Source organism: Barbus barbus (genome assembly GCF_936440315.1).
Source record: "Barbus barbus genome assembly, chromosome: 7".
In the NCBI taxonomy this organism is placed as follows: domain Eukaryota; kingdom Metazoa; phylum Chordata; class Actinopteri; order Cypriniformes; family Cyprinidae; genus Barbus; species Barbus barbus.
In genome coordinates this window covers 20,737,251-20,754,010 of record NC_136735.1, presented here as the reverse complement: position 1 = coordinate 20,754,010, position 16,760 = coordinate 20,737,251, and the positions used below count along the sequence as shown (strand labels likewise).

The following is a 16,760-nucleotide window of genomic DNA, read 5'->3' as shown; positions in this document are numbered from 1 at the left end:
CCCCAAAATGAAAATGTTGTCATTAAATCACTTACCCCCATGTCGTTCCAAACCCGTAAAAGCTTTGTTGGTATTCGGAACACAATTTAAGATATTATAAATGAAAACTGGGAGGTTTGTGCCCATCCCATTGACTGCCAAGTAAATAACACTATCGAGTCCCAGAAAAGTATAAGAGCATTGTCAAAATAGTCCATCTGCCATCAGTGGTTCAATCTGAATTTTATGATGCAACGAGAATACTTTTTGTATGCAAAGAAAATAAAAACAACAACTTTTTTTCAACGATTCGTCTCCTCCGTGTCTCTCTGCGTCACCGTAGCGCCATTTTTGTGATTTTTATTTTCTTTGCGCACAAAAAGTATTCTCGTCGCTTCATAAAATTCAGATTGAATGGCACTGATGGCAGATGGACTATCCTGACGATGCTTTTCATACTTTTCTAGGCATTGACAGTGGTAATTACTTGGAAGTCAATGGGACTGTCGCAAACCTCCCAGTTTTCATCCAAAATATCTTAAATTGTGTTCTGAAGACGTACAAAGCTTTTACGGGTTTGGAACGGCATGGGGGTAAGTACTTAATGACAAAACTTTCATTTTGGGGTGGAGTAACGTTTTAAGCATATTTAATAATAGTAACAATTTAATAATTATACTTTTAAACAGTAAAAATACAATACTAATATTCATGACTGTCTCAAAACCATACAGCTTTTTTGGGCAGAAAACCACAAGGAGACCTAGAAGCTTCTTTTTGGTGACAACAGCTTTAGAAATGATTGAATTTTGAGAATAATTAATTACACTAAGTAAACTAAGCATAAATAACATAAAAGATAAAAATGTAAAGAAAAGGTTTATGTAAATGATGTCATGTAAAGTGTTCATTGTCACCTCTCTATCTGTTTCTGGTGTTTTTCTTCTCTGGCCTGAGCCTTCATCTGCTGCACCTCAATGGTGTCAGGCTTCCTCCTCCTCATGTACAGCTCATGGTTGCCCATACACAAAGCCAGGATGCGCTTGTTGATTCGCAGTCGTGGTGCATAGAACACAAAGTCCTGCCATCACAATTGAAAAGATTAAATGAACATGTTCATATTTGATCTCTGCATGCTATGATTGATGACTGATCTCACTGATATGACTGATACTTGTTCTCCAAATGATAAAGTGTTGAGAAGTTTGCACTTTGTGTCCACAAATGATATAGGCATTTTAGTCAAAATGGGCAACTCCAATAAATTTGTCAGATTGTATCTGCTAAATTTAATAGAAATTATTTTGATAACTTTTTTCCCCCTTTTTTCCTGAATATTAGAATGGCAGATAACAAATAATGAAATATACTGTACATGTGTTAGGGCTTAAAGCATTTAAAGTGTTCAGTAAAAACAAGAAGTTTGATACAATCATTGTGGAGTTGTGGAGTTATTAGCGAAGTTGCTTATTATAGTGCCACCCAACTTCACGTCATTTCACGAAACTGGTGCCTTTTCCACTTGGAAAAATTAAAATAAGTTAAATCAACATTTTTTTAAATATTCATGAAACGAAGACACCTTCAAATGACAAGAAATTGTAGTGTGCCATCTCAGGCTATGTAATTTATTATTTTATGACTATTTTTCTGCCTCGTGTTTTAGTATTTGTGTCAACCCTGTTACTGACAAGTGTTACTAGATACTATAGTTTAAAGGGGGGGGGGGGGGGGGGGGGGTCCAATGCTGTTTCAAGCATGTTGAGTTATTTACACTGTTAAAGACTTGGATTCTCATGCTAAACATGGCCAAAGTTTCAAAAAACTATTTGGACGTAACAGAGTATTTCTGTGCCAAATACAGCTTCCGGGTTTCTTACAAGTTTCGGAAAGTTTTTTTCGATTATGGTTCTTCATGATGTAATGAAGGGTGGAAATCCTTATATGGGTATTTCTCCCAGAAGCGCGCACCCGTGCACACAGACCAGCGTGAGAGCAAGAGCGCACCCATCAACACGCTTCGTTAGGCAGCACTGCACGGGACTCGCTCGGGAAGAATGCCTCTAAAGAAGTGTGTTTTTGACTGTAAGGGAAAGATAACCCTGGCTCAGCTTCCCGAAGAACTCAGCGTTACGTAAACAGTGGATGCATTTTGTTTTACCGGGGCAGCAACGGAGTTTTGCAAGCGTGTCTGTTGACGAAGATCCCAGTCATGATTCAGAACAGCAGAAGGTAAGTGAAATGGCATCAAAAGTCTGTGTTTTTTTGGCAATCAGCGCTCAAGTGCACGTCACTCTTTAGCTCCGCCCACAGCGTGCCTCCAGGAGCTCAGCTGTTTTCAGAAAGAATCGTAAAGCTGTATCTTACTTTTATAAACATGATCAAATTAAAGACTTTTTGGAGATATGAAGGTGTATATATATATACACACACACATATATATATTTGTGATATCACAAACACAGGAAAACAACACTGCAGTCCAAACGAGCCATTTGTTGCAGTTCTGGAAAAGGGATTTTAAAAAAATTAAATATCTCCCTTCGGAGTGGACTTTGATATTTGTAACTTTGTAGCTCTTTATATGCCCAAACATACACACTACACACGGACTAAAATTCAAAAAGTGAAAAAGCATAATATGACCCCTTTAGGAGTACTGTTATTAGATGCGTTCCACCTGTTTGTCTGTGTCACCTCACAGAACAGTCTGTGTCCCTTCACAGAACTTAAAATATACTGATCTCGTTCAATTATTAGGCAAGGAAGATGATCAGATCTCGGTCCTTCTGTGATCATCTGAAACTAGACCAAGATGCTGAAATTTGGTTTCACTTTTTTGAACACTGCAAGTCTAGGGTGAGAGTCTGTAGTCACCTTGCTGCTCTTGTTTGTAACTGAATTTACATGGATGCATTATTGACAATGAGTTATGGAAAGAAAAAGAGAAAAAAAGGTTTTATTGGGACTGATCATCCTATCCCGGTCATTAACAACAATAGTAATAGTAACAATACCAACAATACTAACTAAAAATTTAACCGATGCTAATATTCTACTGAGTGATATAGGCATTATCTCAATAATATACTGAGGGTGACCTTTAAAATGTTTGAATTGTACACAGGCAATCTTTAAAAACCTGCTACCCTTAAAAGTAATAGGAATGACAGTAACAGGTTTGACGATTTCAAACTAATTTGCTAATTGCTAGATAATAGTCAAGTTCACAAAAGCACGTTGTACACTTTGAAAGGATTTTACTTGTAGATGCTGATTATATTAAATGTAGTAATTGTTTAAATTTACATTTTAAAAATGGTAACAGTATTGACATTGCAGAACATTAAAGAGGAGCGAGAGAAGTGTAGGACTCCTGGTTGAGAGATGATGTAACCTCCTAGAAGTGATGTCACTTGAATGTACAATATTTTACAAGGGTTTTTTGATGAGAATAACAGGGCTGACATGAAATCAGAGGACACCAATAAAATGATTGATATTTTATTGAATAATTTCATGCTTATGCCAAAAAAACTGGTTAACAATAAGATTATTTTTTATATAATTTTGCAAATTAAAAGTCCTGCTGAAAAAGTAAAATCATAGTGAGGGACAGGCCAGAAACCAGCATAAATGCCATTTAAATTATTTAAAATAATATTTAATTGACTTTATATTGATGAAAGAATACGTAGTATTGTTATGTCTTTAAATTGCAAATTTATTTGTTATATTAAATCTATGTTTGATTATTTCATAGGGACGCAAAAGCACCGATTTCATGGAATGACCCCTACACAAAACTTTGTACTCGTTTTCACATAATGAACGAATGTCAATAATTATAAAAGTTTGTTATACAGATTTGACATTCTTAGTCACTAGTCACTTATGTCAGGACATCCAACAAAAATGATTCATTTACAACTGTATGGTTACAACATTACAGATTTTAGTCCGCAAACATCGCATAAACATCTTTGTGCAAATAAGGCTTAACCAGAATATGGACCTTTCCACAAAATGAAGTGAATGTAAAGACGGTCCAAATTGTGCTTTACGTTTGTAGTTCAAACTGACAGAATAATCATAAATAATCATCAAAATACTTACCGGTGCTTTTTTATCAATGGGCTTGATGACAAACTTCTTATCGCTGAAAGAAATGTTTCGGATCTCACTCCATGGGAACCCAATCTTTGGTGAGAGCCTTAAAGAAAAACAAGAGAGAGGTGAACAAGTTTGAAGATGCATGTACATTTTATTAACATTATTCAGAAAATCATGTCAAAAACAGCCAGCAGTGGGCAGCAGAGGAAAACGCAGAGAGAATCAAATCAGCTGACCTCTTAGAATTTAATATGAATGTAACTTTTGTGGAGTTGACTGACATGCATTGACCTGGGCATGGACACTATGATCACACGGATACATAATATCCCGATTATGAAATGGTCCCACACTGTAAACAGGAATCAAGGCTATATTTCCCTTCACCCAGGGGCAAAAGGCCAAAACAACACATGCTGTGACTCTATAATGTCTGCCCTATAAGGCAGGGAATGGATGGGTGCTGAAGCAGGAGGTAGAGGTTAACTCTAATAATACAAATAATACTCACAAGATAACGTATTTACCATCATGCGTTGTGTGTGGGACACTGAACAGGGATAGAAGTATCGCTTTTTATTTTAGTTTATTCATTTATATATTTATTATTGAAATGTTGTTATATGCATGTGTCAATTTTATTTAATTTCTTTATTTTCTTAAATATGTGGGTATATAGTATTTATAGAGTTGTAACTTTTAGTTTTAGTTACTTTTTCTTATTTGTAAGTCGCTTTGGACAAAAGCGTCTGCTGCTAAATGACAAAAGTAAGTAAGTAAAGTAAGTGTGTCAATTAATGCTTAGATGTAAATAAAGGCCTAAATTTACAAGCCTTTGTTCTTTTAAGTTTTGGTTGCCTGAACATTCAGTGAAGGGAGAAACCTCTCATGTTTCATTAAAAATCTATTAATTAGTATCTTATGGTTTTGAAACCAAATGAGGGTGAGAAAATTATGACGATTTAAATTTTTAAATGAACTACCCCTTTAATAAAGTCTTCCAAAGAATGTACTGGAATTAGCAGTCATATCATATCAGTGTTTCCCCAAGGTTTTCGGCTTTTTAAATTTTTTACAATTCCGTTTAAATTTTTCTGGATTCCTTTTTAATGGTTAAATTACATTTTATTAATCAAAAAGCATGTCTAGCTATTATAATCATTTCATTAAAAGTTTAACAAAAATTACATGATTGGGGCCCTATGAAAGGTTTTATTTTTCCAACTTTTTTTATATATACCAAATTCTGTGTTTTGCATGTCTAATTATTTGAAAGCATAAAACAAGTTTAATTTATTCTTAAAATAGCCCTATGTTTTTTCCCCCTCAGAAATTCTGTGTTGTGTATTGCCATTTTTAAGGCATAAAACATTCATTTAATTGATATTTTAATTAATGAAAATTAAACAAATTTTATTTTTTGGAAAATAATGGGGTTTAATACTACAATTAAAAACATTGAAGAAATATTGTGTTTATCCCATAAAAATAAGGTTTTAATAATTTAAGTAGTAGCCTATAACAAACATTCTACTGAACGATAACAATGTTGGCTATTTCTGCCATGAATTCAAGGGAAACCGAACTTTTATTTTGACGGGTTGCCATGAATACCTTTATATTTCTGTGTGTATATGATATGATGAGGATCGTTTTACTCAAATGAAACGGTCAAATGCTCATGAAGTGACTCTCAGAGCAGTTCTGGAGATGTTCATGTATTTATTTCCTCATTAGTGAGATGGCAGATGTTAATATCACCGCAAGTGTCGCGCGCTTCATTTTCATTTCATTTCTTTAATCAGGGACAATGCACATTAATAATACATACAATAATGTAAAATGCACCAGATTTAGCCAACACTGGCTTATTTTCATCCTTAGTCCCTTTTGGCAGGTTGATGTTAAGGACAGGAAGAAAATAAACAAAAAATATTAAAACACCAAATTAAGAACAAGAAGAAAATATGAGCAGCAGCAGAAAAAAACAACTATGAATATCGAAACAAAATTACACTACCATACCATATCCATAAATCACTATAAATGATCACAATTTTGATGGGTCAATAACTTCAGTGCGAGTAGTAAACAAAAACGCGTGTCTGTGCCATTCATAACACAGAGACACACACAATTCATATTTAAATAGTCTTTTTGCGGCTTAATATTTACAAATACGAGTGGGAGTGTGCTCACTTGTGTGTGTGCGCGTATGTTTGTGTGTGTGCATCAGTGCGCGATACAGAGAGCGCGACTATGTAATGTAGAGACCGAAATGACATGCCGTCGTGTAAATAAGATAAACAGCATAAGGCTATTTAGTTTGTTTAATAAAAGAACAAGGTATTGACCTGTTCTATAGGAAAGGTAACTTTAAATGACTTCTGTTGTGATCTGGCACTACAGAGAAAATAAAATTAACTTGACCTTCAAGGGGAGCAGGGGGTGCCGTTGGGGGGCGGGTCGCCCCCCTAAAATAATGGTAGGGGAAACACTGCATATGTTTCTGAAACTCCAATGTCTATGCTAACATCCTAAACCATAAAATGGCAATAGAAATTATTATTTAAACTACAGTTCAAAACAAACAAGCAAACAAACAAACAATAAATAAAACTCATGTTTCATCTATTAAACCATTTTTAAAAAATTCTACTACAATTAAATGCTATTCTTTTAAATTAATCAAAGCAACCCTGAACAAAATGCACCACGGTTTACACATCTGTTTTACACATCTGTCAGCAAATCAGCTGAAAATTCAGCTTTGCATCACAGCAATAAAATCACATTTTAAACTATATTCAGTTTATACATAAAGCAAGTGAGACACATTTCAGTGTAAGACTTACTTGTCTTCATGTTCATAAATGTTGAGACCAAGAGCATCCACTCCCAGCCAGAGCTCTGTTCCCTTCTTATTTTTGATCTCAAAGTAATTCACTCCATACATCTCCAGATCCTGAGCGATCTTCAGATACTCCATCATAGAATCCTCTCTGTAAACATACAGTCATGCTGGGAATTAAATACTGCTATTAAGCATTGTGAAGTTCACAGTGTGTGTAGTTGGGGACTGACAACACCATTGCCCCAAGTGTGCTCGTGTATTATAATCTGTGTACTCTGTGCATGTGTGTCAAGCCTTACCTCAGCATACCCCTGTGTTCCTCATGCCATGTCTGTATTCTGTCCTCCCACTGTTCTTTAGTCAGTTTATGTTGCTCCAAAACTCTACATAATATTCACAACACATGATGAATCAGTCTGGTATCACTGTAGGGGGTCAGAAAATTGACTAAATAATCATTGTTGTATAAAAATATATTACACAAACTCTCCTGGAACATGGAACAAAAACTGGAGACCTACAAATTATGACCTGAAATTCCTGAAGGCAGGGGAAGTCTTACAAAAGTGCTGTTTGCATTGGTTTCATTGTATGGGGTTAGATTTGGTTCATACTTCCAGATAAATGGATTCCGATCCACAAATTAATATCAAGAGATTTACAAAAATGAAACATTGCGAGTGGATAATGCACATAAAAACCTTGCAATACTGAACAATGCATCTTTGTATTTAATTTGGATGTATGTGTGTGTGTCAGGTGGCAGGGCTCCAGACAAAAAAAAATTGAGTAAGGAGCTATTGGCTCCTGTAAGAAAAACACATAGGCGCCAAATTATTTTTTTAGGTGCCACAGAATAAACGCATTTTATTTTTTTTTACATTTTGACATTTCAATCATACTGTCATGTGTTTGTGTCTAATCTTTTCTTGAATTTATCGGCATTTTAATCCATATTGTAGATGACCTGGGAACTTGGCCATTGAGTGTACACTTAAGTAATTGCAATTTAATAAATTTAAGTTAGTCCAACTTAAAATAAAAAGTGAACAATACATTTTCAAACTGTCAAGTTCACTTAATGTATTTCTTTAATTATGCGTTAAGTTTATTTACTTAATTTTAAGGCAACGGGTTTCCTCAGTTTTTTTTTTTTTTTTAAGAAAAGTCAACTGATCGCTTTTTACAGTGTTAGTTTGGGCTCCTCCTCAATGCATCCTATAGAAATGTCAAATCTCTCACACATCCAGTTGGTTTTTCTTCATTAGTAACATGTAATTTTTTAGGACGTGTTGAATTCTATCTTTAGCTTGCATTCTTGCATTTTTTATCATGTAGACAACAGGTTAAGTAAAAATATTAACATGCAATAGCGTAGGGCTGGATATCGTTCCAAAATTTTCGATAATCAATACTGATATCGATACCTTGACTTCGATGCCGGTTCCTGAACGATACTTTTTTCGATCCCAATTTCATTAAATCAATTTAAAAAAGACTACATTATCTCAGAATTTTTTTTTTATAATTTCAGCTTCTTGACATTTATACAGACTCAAGGACTCCTGAGCCACTGCACAAAGGAACAAAACATATCCAACACAATAAATCAGTGCAAATCATTTTAATAAAGCTCAAATAGTTTTCAGTTTACACATCTGTTAGGCTGTGTTTACACTAGTGCATGTTCGTTTTAAAATGCATAGCTTAGACAGAATCATCACTTCTGTTTTTTCCACTAATTTACTGAAGCAATAGAACCTTCCAGCGCTGTCTGCCGGTATGCATAACATTATATGCCTTCTCTCTTCCGCAATCGCTGTTTTGAGTAAAAGCAGAATATAAATATTATTTATTGTCTTATGTAGCAAGATGCTACATATAATGTGCATGAATGGTCACATAACGCGCACTTTCGGTCGTGTCATACGGATGGATGCGCTGCGCTAGATATAGAGAGCAGACTGCTCCGCATGCTTTCAAAATCGCTCTCAATCTGCGCGGTGCCCTTCTGCAGGCTTATTGACTCACTGACACTGACGAAATTAACCCCTTAGCTATCGAAGTTTAGTACCGAACAACAAGACATTTTTCGATACTCGATGGTGAGGCAATTCGGTCGGTGCCTAAAAAGTAATCAAACTCGATACCCAGCCCTACAATAGCAAAAAAATATAGCAAAATGCTCCTCTTTATAGTTATTTTTTCTAGTTTATGGATGCCCAATGGTTATTCTCTACAAATGATTCAGAATGCAGCGGCACAACTGATCTTCAACGAGCCCAAGAGAGTGCATGTTACACCTCTCTTCATCTCCTTGCACTGGCTACCAGTGGCAGCTCGCATCAAGTTCAAGACACTGATGCTTGCATACAGAACGACCACAGGCTCAGCACCCTCCTACTTCCACTCACTATTACGAACCTACATCCCCTCCAGAAGTCTGAGATCTGCTAGTGAGGCTCAAAATCACTCTCCAGAACATTCTCGTTCACCATTCCTGGCTGGTGGAATAATCTTCCCACCCCTATCCGAAATGCTGGATCCCTGTCAATCTTCAAGCAACAACTGAAAACTCATCTCTTTCGGCAGTACTTGACTTCATCCCTTGTACGTATTTGAACAATGACTGAGACTTGGTGTTACGAGCACTTCCTCTGTCTGATTGCCTCTTCAAGATGAATCGCTTTTTGTATTCCCCAATTGTAAGTCGCTTTGGATAAAAGCGTCTGCCAAATGACTAAATGTAAATGTATTCTGAGATAGCTTACAGTAAATGTATTGTTACGTGGCATTGTTTACAAGCTTTACACGTTTTCCGCAGTTTGACACAGAATGAGTGATTACATGACATTTCAATAAGTTAACTTATTTACTATAGGCTCTCTTATAAAATAGCCAACCTTTTGATGTTAATTCACGTTCATTTCGTACTATAGTAGAGAAAGATAATGGGTTCACTTGCCGCTTGAAATGAGGCGCTAAAGCGATTGCGCCTGCAGCTGCCGCATTAAAGAGCGCCAAAACAGTTTAGTTTATGAATTTTGTTATGAATTTGGCAGAATGTTAAGGCCGATACTTTGTTTATTAAAAAGTAACAAAGCACATAGCTTATTGTGATTACTGGATGGCAAGTGTGCTGCAAACAGGCTAATAAAGTTCACGCATTAACAGAACACAGCATATAGACTGATCTTGATAAGAAGCCATATGTTAGTAATAATTATAAACAAGAATTGTTAACGATATTGCCAATATCCACACAGCTGATTTCCAGAGGACTGTTTGAAACTTTTTTTTTTTTTTCATTAAAACTTTGATGCGCATCATCTCAGTTTAATACGTGAACATAAAATATGTGATTGTAAAACAATTAGGAACACTAAGTCATAACATGTAAATATAGATAGTCGCTAGTGGCGACCTCAGCAAAAACCTCACTTGCAAATTAATATTTTTGGTCGCAAATGCTGCCATTTTAGTCGCAGTCTGGAGCCCTGAGCGCCATGCCTCACCACTTCTATCTCTGTACTCTCACACTTACAGTGGATATTAAGAATTTCAACTAGGTCCGCTACTGCGCCTATCATTAGGGGTGCGCCGATCCTATACTCAGTATCTGTTCTGGCGCCAATAAAGGCCGATACTGAGTATACGATCAGTGCATCCCTTAATCCCTGATCCAAATTTGATCCATATTGTGCATGCTACTCTGTGTTATTGTTAAGCCCAAGCCCCACAAAATGCTTAAAACAATATAAAGCACCATAAAGTTTTCGTGAATTGTCTATGAATTGTTCTTCACATGCAGACTAACTGAAATTTAAAACTGTTAAAAGGCTCAATAAACTGTAGCGTACATATAATACACAATGCATCAATATCGCTTTCATTTATGCTTTGAACCTTTCACTGTGAAGAACTGCATGCTGTGACTCAATGTTGCTTTAAATGCATCATTCTGCGCACGGGATGTGTACGAGTGACTTGTGACTTCTAATACAGTGACTTCTGTATTAGAGCCTTTAATATTGTAATGATTGATATTGCCTGAATTTTTGTTGCATTTTCAGCTGGCTAAAACGCTTTGGTTGGCACATGGCCTAAGAGCATGCAAAGGATCTCCGAAAAGCCTCTTTATAAGCAATTTTTCTAAAAACAAATTAGAAAAAAGCTGCAGAAACTAGTCAACCTCAATAACGAACTAGCCAAGTATCTTGACCAATCCTATCATATCCACATCCTTATCATATTTCACGTTTCAACTGTCTATATGTCACGGTGCTTTGCAAGGTGATTCAACAAGAGGCCATTAAGGGCTTGCCAAGGCACAGGAACATTTAATTATAGCCTGCAATGACGCATTGGGTTCTGTTTTAACCTGTGTACTGAAGCGTGAGAGTATCAGAAGTACAAAAAAATAAAAAAGTATACAAATCCACCCTGAAATCCTCATTTTCTGAATCTGAAAGTAGCTTATATTTGTGTACCATTTTGAACTACAAATCTGTAATAAATTATAGCAGAAAAAGAGAGAGAATATCATTATATCACCACATTACATTTGCAACAATCATCGAGCTACTGACAGGGGGGACATCCAACTTGTGTATTTCTGTGTTGAGAAGACAGGCTTACCTCTGTGGTAGCAGCCTGTCATTGGTGAGGTAACCGGGCTTGTGAATGTCTCTGTTGTAGTCGGCATACTTGGCCTGAACAGAGTAAGATGCCAGTAGGACTGCTGTCTCCGGAGGGCAGTAAATCTCATCATTCAAAATGGCTTCCTTCACCTAGACAGCACAAACGGTTTCATTATGCCATGTTTGATCTGGGCCGGTTTCCTCTTTTGAGAATTTGTTATCTAGAAATGATAATTCAACACGATCCTGGATTGTTCCATTCCTCAAAACTCATCTTGGAATTGTTGTCATAGCAACAGTTCAATAACCTCAAACCTACTCAGGAGTATTTAAAGTAAACAGGATTAGATCAGCAGTGGGGCTGTAAACAAAAGTCTGAGTCCTGCCATTGCTCCATACTTACTGCTTGTATGCCATGTTAAGAATTGTGCTCACTCTTTCAATTCAACTGTAAAGGATTTTCAGCATAATCACTTTAATCTATATTAAATTACATGATATAAATATAGCAGTCATTCTTGAGACATGGGACAAAATATGTCCAGCAAATGTAACATCTATCAGGTTTAAAAAATATAAATATTTTCAATTGTAAATGTTATGGGGATTAATAATAGAATGTAGTTAACAACTACCCCCTTCAATTTAATTTTATCAATATGTGAAATCTATGACACTTGTTGTCGTCTCATTACATCTAAAACAGTGTCCACAGAGAAGGGTTCAATCATTCATATGCTATAAAATGGATTAAAAAGTTTTTTTAATGATGAAAAGTTGTTTTATGAAAAGTAACACTTAACTTAAGGTTGTTTTCAGGTGACATGCATGTTTCATAAGGTTTCAAAGTTGTGTCCCCACTTTTTGTCAACACCATCAGACATTCATTAATATGTAATAAAATCAGGGAATAACAGTCTGTGACTCTAAACAACCTCCTTGCCACAATCCTCCTCTGCAGAGTACATCAGTACTGGCCAGTTTTATAGTTTTAGAATATTTTAAATCCTAATGTTAATATTTCCTGGTGACAACACCATCTTCCAATTTCTGAGGAAATTATTTGAAATATTTAGATAATTTTATTCTCCTGAAGCAGGTTTCATATCAAAATACTTAAATGTGACTCTTGAATGAAAGCTTTATAAGCAATAACATTGTTGTGCTTGCTTTAAGACACTAATTGAATGATTCAATGTATTTGATAGTTAAAATGACTACAAATTCAGGTTTTCGTCACCACCATTAGATGCATCAACTCCGTCAGTTCTGTCACCTCCGTCAGAGGAATATTTTGATAATATTTCATTCTGATATTTTATATTTGTTGTGGAATTGTTGGTCACGTGTGAAAGTGTAATCTGTCTGCTAACATGAGAATGAGAAATGTTAAAAACATCTTGAATGTTGTTAAAGATAAAGTTTAAATTATATTACACAGTCCAAGGTAAAAAAGCACATTTTGTTAAAACAGAGAAAAGTTGGGAGGTTGTATCAAAGCATAGCTCAGTAGCTTAGTACATATAAGATACATAAATGTAGTTTCATTTGTCTCAGTACAAGGTTTTATTTTTTCAATTTTGCACCTTGTTTTTTCCCACTTCTCAAGAATGACTGATAGGCAAGTAGGCTTGGAAGGATATATACGCTCATACATATGAAAGACCATCCGTCAAAATAGTCCATCTGCCATCAGTGTTTTCTTTGCGTACAAAAAGTATTCTCATAGCTTCATAAAGTTCAGATTGAACCACTGATGGTAGATGGACTATTTTGATGATGTCTGTCATACTTTTCTGGGCCTTGACAGTGTTATTTACTTAGCAGTCAATGGAACAAGCCACCCGGTTTTCATCCAAAATATATCAAATTGTGATCCGAAATCGAACAAAGCTTTTACGGGTTTGGAACGACATGGGGGTAAGTGATTGACAAAATTTTCCTTTTGGGGTGGAGTAACCCTTTTAAAGGGGTTCTATTATGCTCTTTTACAAAGTCTTGATTTTGTTTTGGGGGTGTAGTAGAACATCCTCACATGCTTGGTGGTTCGAAAAACGCATTATTTTTCACAATTTCACAGCCATTCGCATTTCTATAAGCGGCTATTATGGTTTTCTTTTTTCTCGCTCCGTTTTCATTTCTCTCTCGCTCCGTTTTCATTTCTCTCTCGCTCCGTTTTTCACGAGTTCATCAAACAAGAGTGGTAAGTGGTAAGTTAAGTTGGTATCATTCATCAATCACAGTGAGTAATGGCTTCTCCTGCTATTGTTGTTTGCACTTCATGTCACATGTATAGTTTAGCTATTATTAATTCATCACTGTCATTAGGATATGTCCCCAAAACCTTCAAATTGGCTGTTATTAAGCCTCTCATTAAAAAGCCACAACTTGACCCCAAAGATCTAGTTAATTACAGACCGATCTCAAATCTCCCTTTTCTGTCAAAGATACTAGAAAAGGTAGCATCCTCGCAATTATATTCCTTCTTAGAGAAAAATAGTATTTGTGAGGAATTCCAGTCAGGATTTAGACCGTATCATAGTACTGCGACTGCTCTCATTAGAGTTACAAATGACCCGCTTCTATCATCTGATCGTGGTTGTATCTCTTTATTAGTTCTACTGGATCTTAGCGCTGCGTTCGACACTATCGACCACAACATTCTTTTAAATAGACTAGAACACTTTGTTGGCATTAGTGGAAGTGCATTAGCATGGTTCAAATCGTACTTATCTGACAGCCATCAGTTCATAGTAGTGAATGAAGAGGTATCATATCGATCACAAGTATGGAGTATAGAGTACCTCAAGGCTCAGTACTAGGGCCGATACTTTTCACGCTTTACATGTTACCCTTGGGAGATATTATCAGGAGACATGGTGTTAGCTTTCACTGTTATGCTGATGATACTCAGCTCTATATTTCTTCGCGGCCCAGTGAAACACACCAAATTGAGAAACTAACGGAATGCATAGTCGATATAAAAAAACTGGATGACGAGTAACTTTTTACTGCTAAATTCTGAAAAAACAGAGGTGTTAATTATCAGACCTAAAAACCCCACATGTAATAACCTAGAACACTATCTAATGCTTGATGGCTGCTCTGTCAATTATTTTTCATCAGTTAGGAACCTAGGTGTGTTGTTTGATAGCAATTTTTCATTTGAAAGCCATGTTTCTAGCATCTGTAAAACTGCGTTTTTCCATCTCAAAAACATACAGTATCTAAATTGCGGCCCATTACTCTCAACGTCAAATGCAGAAATACTAATTCATGCGTTTATGACCTCAAGGTTAGACTATTGTTAATGCTTTATTGGGTGGTTGTTCTGCACGCTTGATTAACAAATTACAGTTGGTCCAAAATGCAGCAGCTAGAGTCAGCTAGAGAAAATTTAACAATATAAAAATAGAAATATAATACATTTATACATTTAAAATTTTAATTAAAACAATAAGTAAACAATAATATCCTGGCCAGAGAAGAACTGGCCCCCAGACTGAGCCTGGTTTCTCCCAAGGTTTTTTTCTCCTTTCTGTCACAGTGGGAGTTTTGGTTCCTTGCCACTGCTGGCTCGCTCAGTTGGGGATACTTAATTTCTAGCGATTATCGTCAATTTGATTTCACAGATACTATTTAAACTAAACTGAGCTAGTGTTACGAATCCTGGCCATGCACTTCAGTTTACTCACCACCAGAGGTCACCCGCGCACCACATGGACTTTCACACTACACAGCACATTGGACTCCATTTCCCACCATCCATTGCACTCACTAATCACTCACAGCTGTTCACACTGATCACGCCCACACCTGAGAACCATCTCGCAATCACCATCACCCAAACACACACTATTTAAGCCTGGGACTTGCTCTTGCTCGCTGCCGAGTATTGTTAGCCAGTCTGCTTTACAAAGCGTTTCCTTAGTAGTCTTGTCTTGTTTATCTTGCCGTGTCTGACCCTGCCCGTGTTTTTGGATTATTCTCTCTGCCTTGCCCTGTCTGGATTTGGTACGCCGATCGTCGACCCACGCTTGCTCCACGGATTGCTCTGTCTTGCCTCTGCCATACCTGTTTGCCGTCTCTCGACCCTGCCTGTATGACCACGTCTTTTAATAAAGCTTCGCAAATGGATCCGCACGTCTCACGTCTCGTCACTCCCGTAACAGCTAGACAATGACATCTCTGAATTCAATAATGAAATGTCTTTAACTGAAAATTGAGTGTTTAACCTTATTATACATTACTGACATTTTTTTTTTGATAAATCACAATTTAGATAGGACGTCAAGAACCCCTTAAAAATTACTGCATTTACTATGTACAGATAAGTACTAGGTAATATGGTACTATTACTATAATATTACACAGGTAATATGCATTATGTTTATTGTTCTTTAATTCTAACATTATATCATGAATTGCAGTGAAACTGTTATTCAGTTGGATTTATTTATACCATAGTCCAGTGTTTCCCAGAGACACTCTCTTTGTGGCGGCATATGTATGCAAATTCATTACACTGTTGGAGTGGTAGAGATTGAGGTTTCCCCGGTAACGGTGTACACAAAGCTGCTCTCAGCTCACAAACGCTGCTTTATCAGACATTACATGCAAGATGAAATGAAAATTTCCTTCAAAAATACAGTGAGATAAAAACATCCGCACCGGGTTTCGATTTTGAAATGTGCAGTGCTCATGTTTATTCAACATCAAATCAAAGCCTTTTGGAAAATCTATTTTCGGCGGACAGTTTTGATATTGTGGCGGGCGCCACAAATGTATGGGAAACACTGTAGTCTCATAGTTGAAGTGTAAATTCTGCAGATTACATCATTGTCCAGAATTGTACTGTCAGCAATTTATAAAAACGTTTTCATAATTGTAACATGCACCTGAATAATTATGTAAATATGTATGTGTAATAACTTGCACTAAACTTGAAGCTACAGCAGCAATACTTCGTCATCGTCGTCGTCTTGTCTGATGCACTCGACCTCGCCCCTCACCATTTGAATTTCCGTAGGCAGGATTTATTTTAATGATATTCTAATGGGCCGCTTTGTGATGTCACAACACCCGGAAAACAACACTGTAGTCCAGACGAGACATTCGTTATAGTTCTTGAAAAGGGATTTTTTAAAAACGAAATATCTCCCTTTGGAGTGGAC

The 16,760-nt window shown here is 36.3% G+C and overlaps 1 protein-coding gene across 2 annotated transcripts in view; it reads right to left on the bottom strand.

The window, feature by feature from the left end:
• Nucleotides 1-16,760, bottom strand: part of LOC306872827 (radixin-like) — a 96,374-nt gene that overhangs the window by 12,908 nt on the left and 66,706 nt on the right. For both annotated transcript variants that reach the window (XM_079421688.1, XM_079421689.1), the window contains exons 6-10: nucleotides 11,585-11,736; nucleotides 7,246-7,329; nucleotides 6,948-7,094; nucleotides 4,096-4,192; nucleotides 897-1,060 (exon numbers count right to left, since the gene is read on the bottom strand). In XM_079421688.1, coding sequence (XP_079277814.1) covers nucleotides 897-1,060; nucleotides 4,096-4,192; nucleotides 6,948-7,094; nucleotides 7,246-7,329; nucleotides 11,585-11,736 — 644 coding nt within the window. The remainder of the gene's footprint in view (nucleotides 1-896; nucleotides 1,061-4,095; nucleotides 4,193-6,947; nucleotides 7,095-7,245; nucleotides 7,330-11,584; nucleotides 11,737-16,760) is intronic.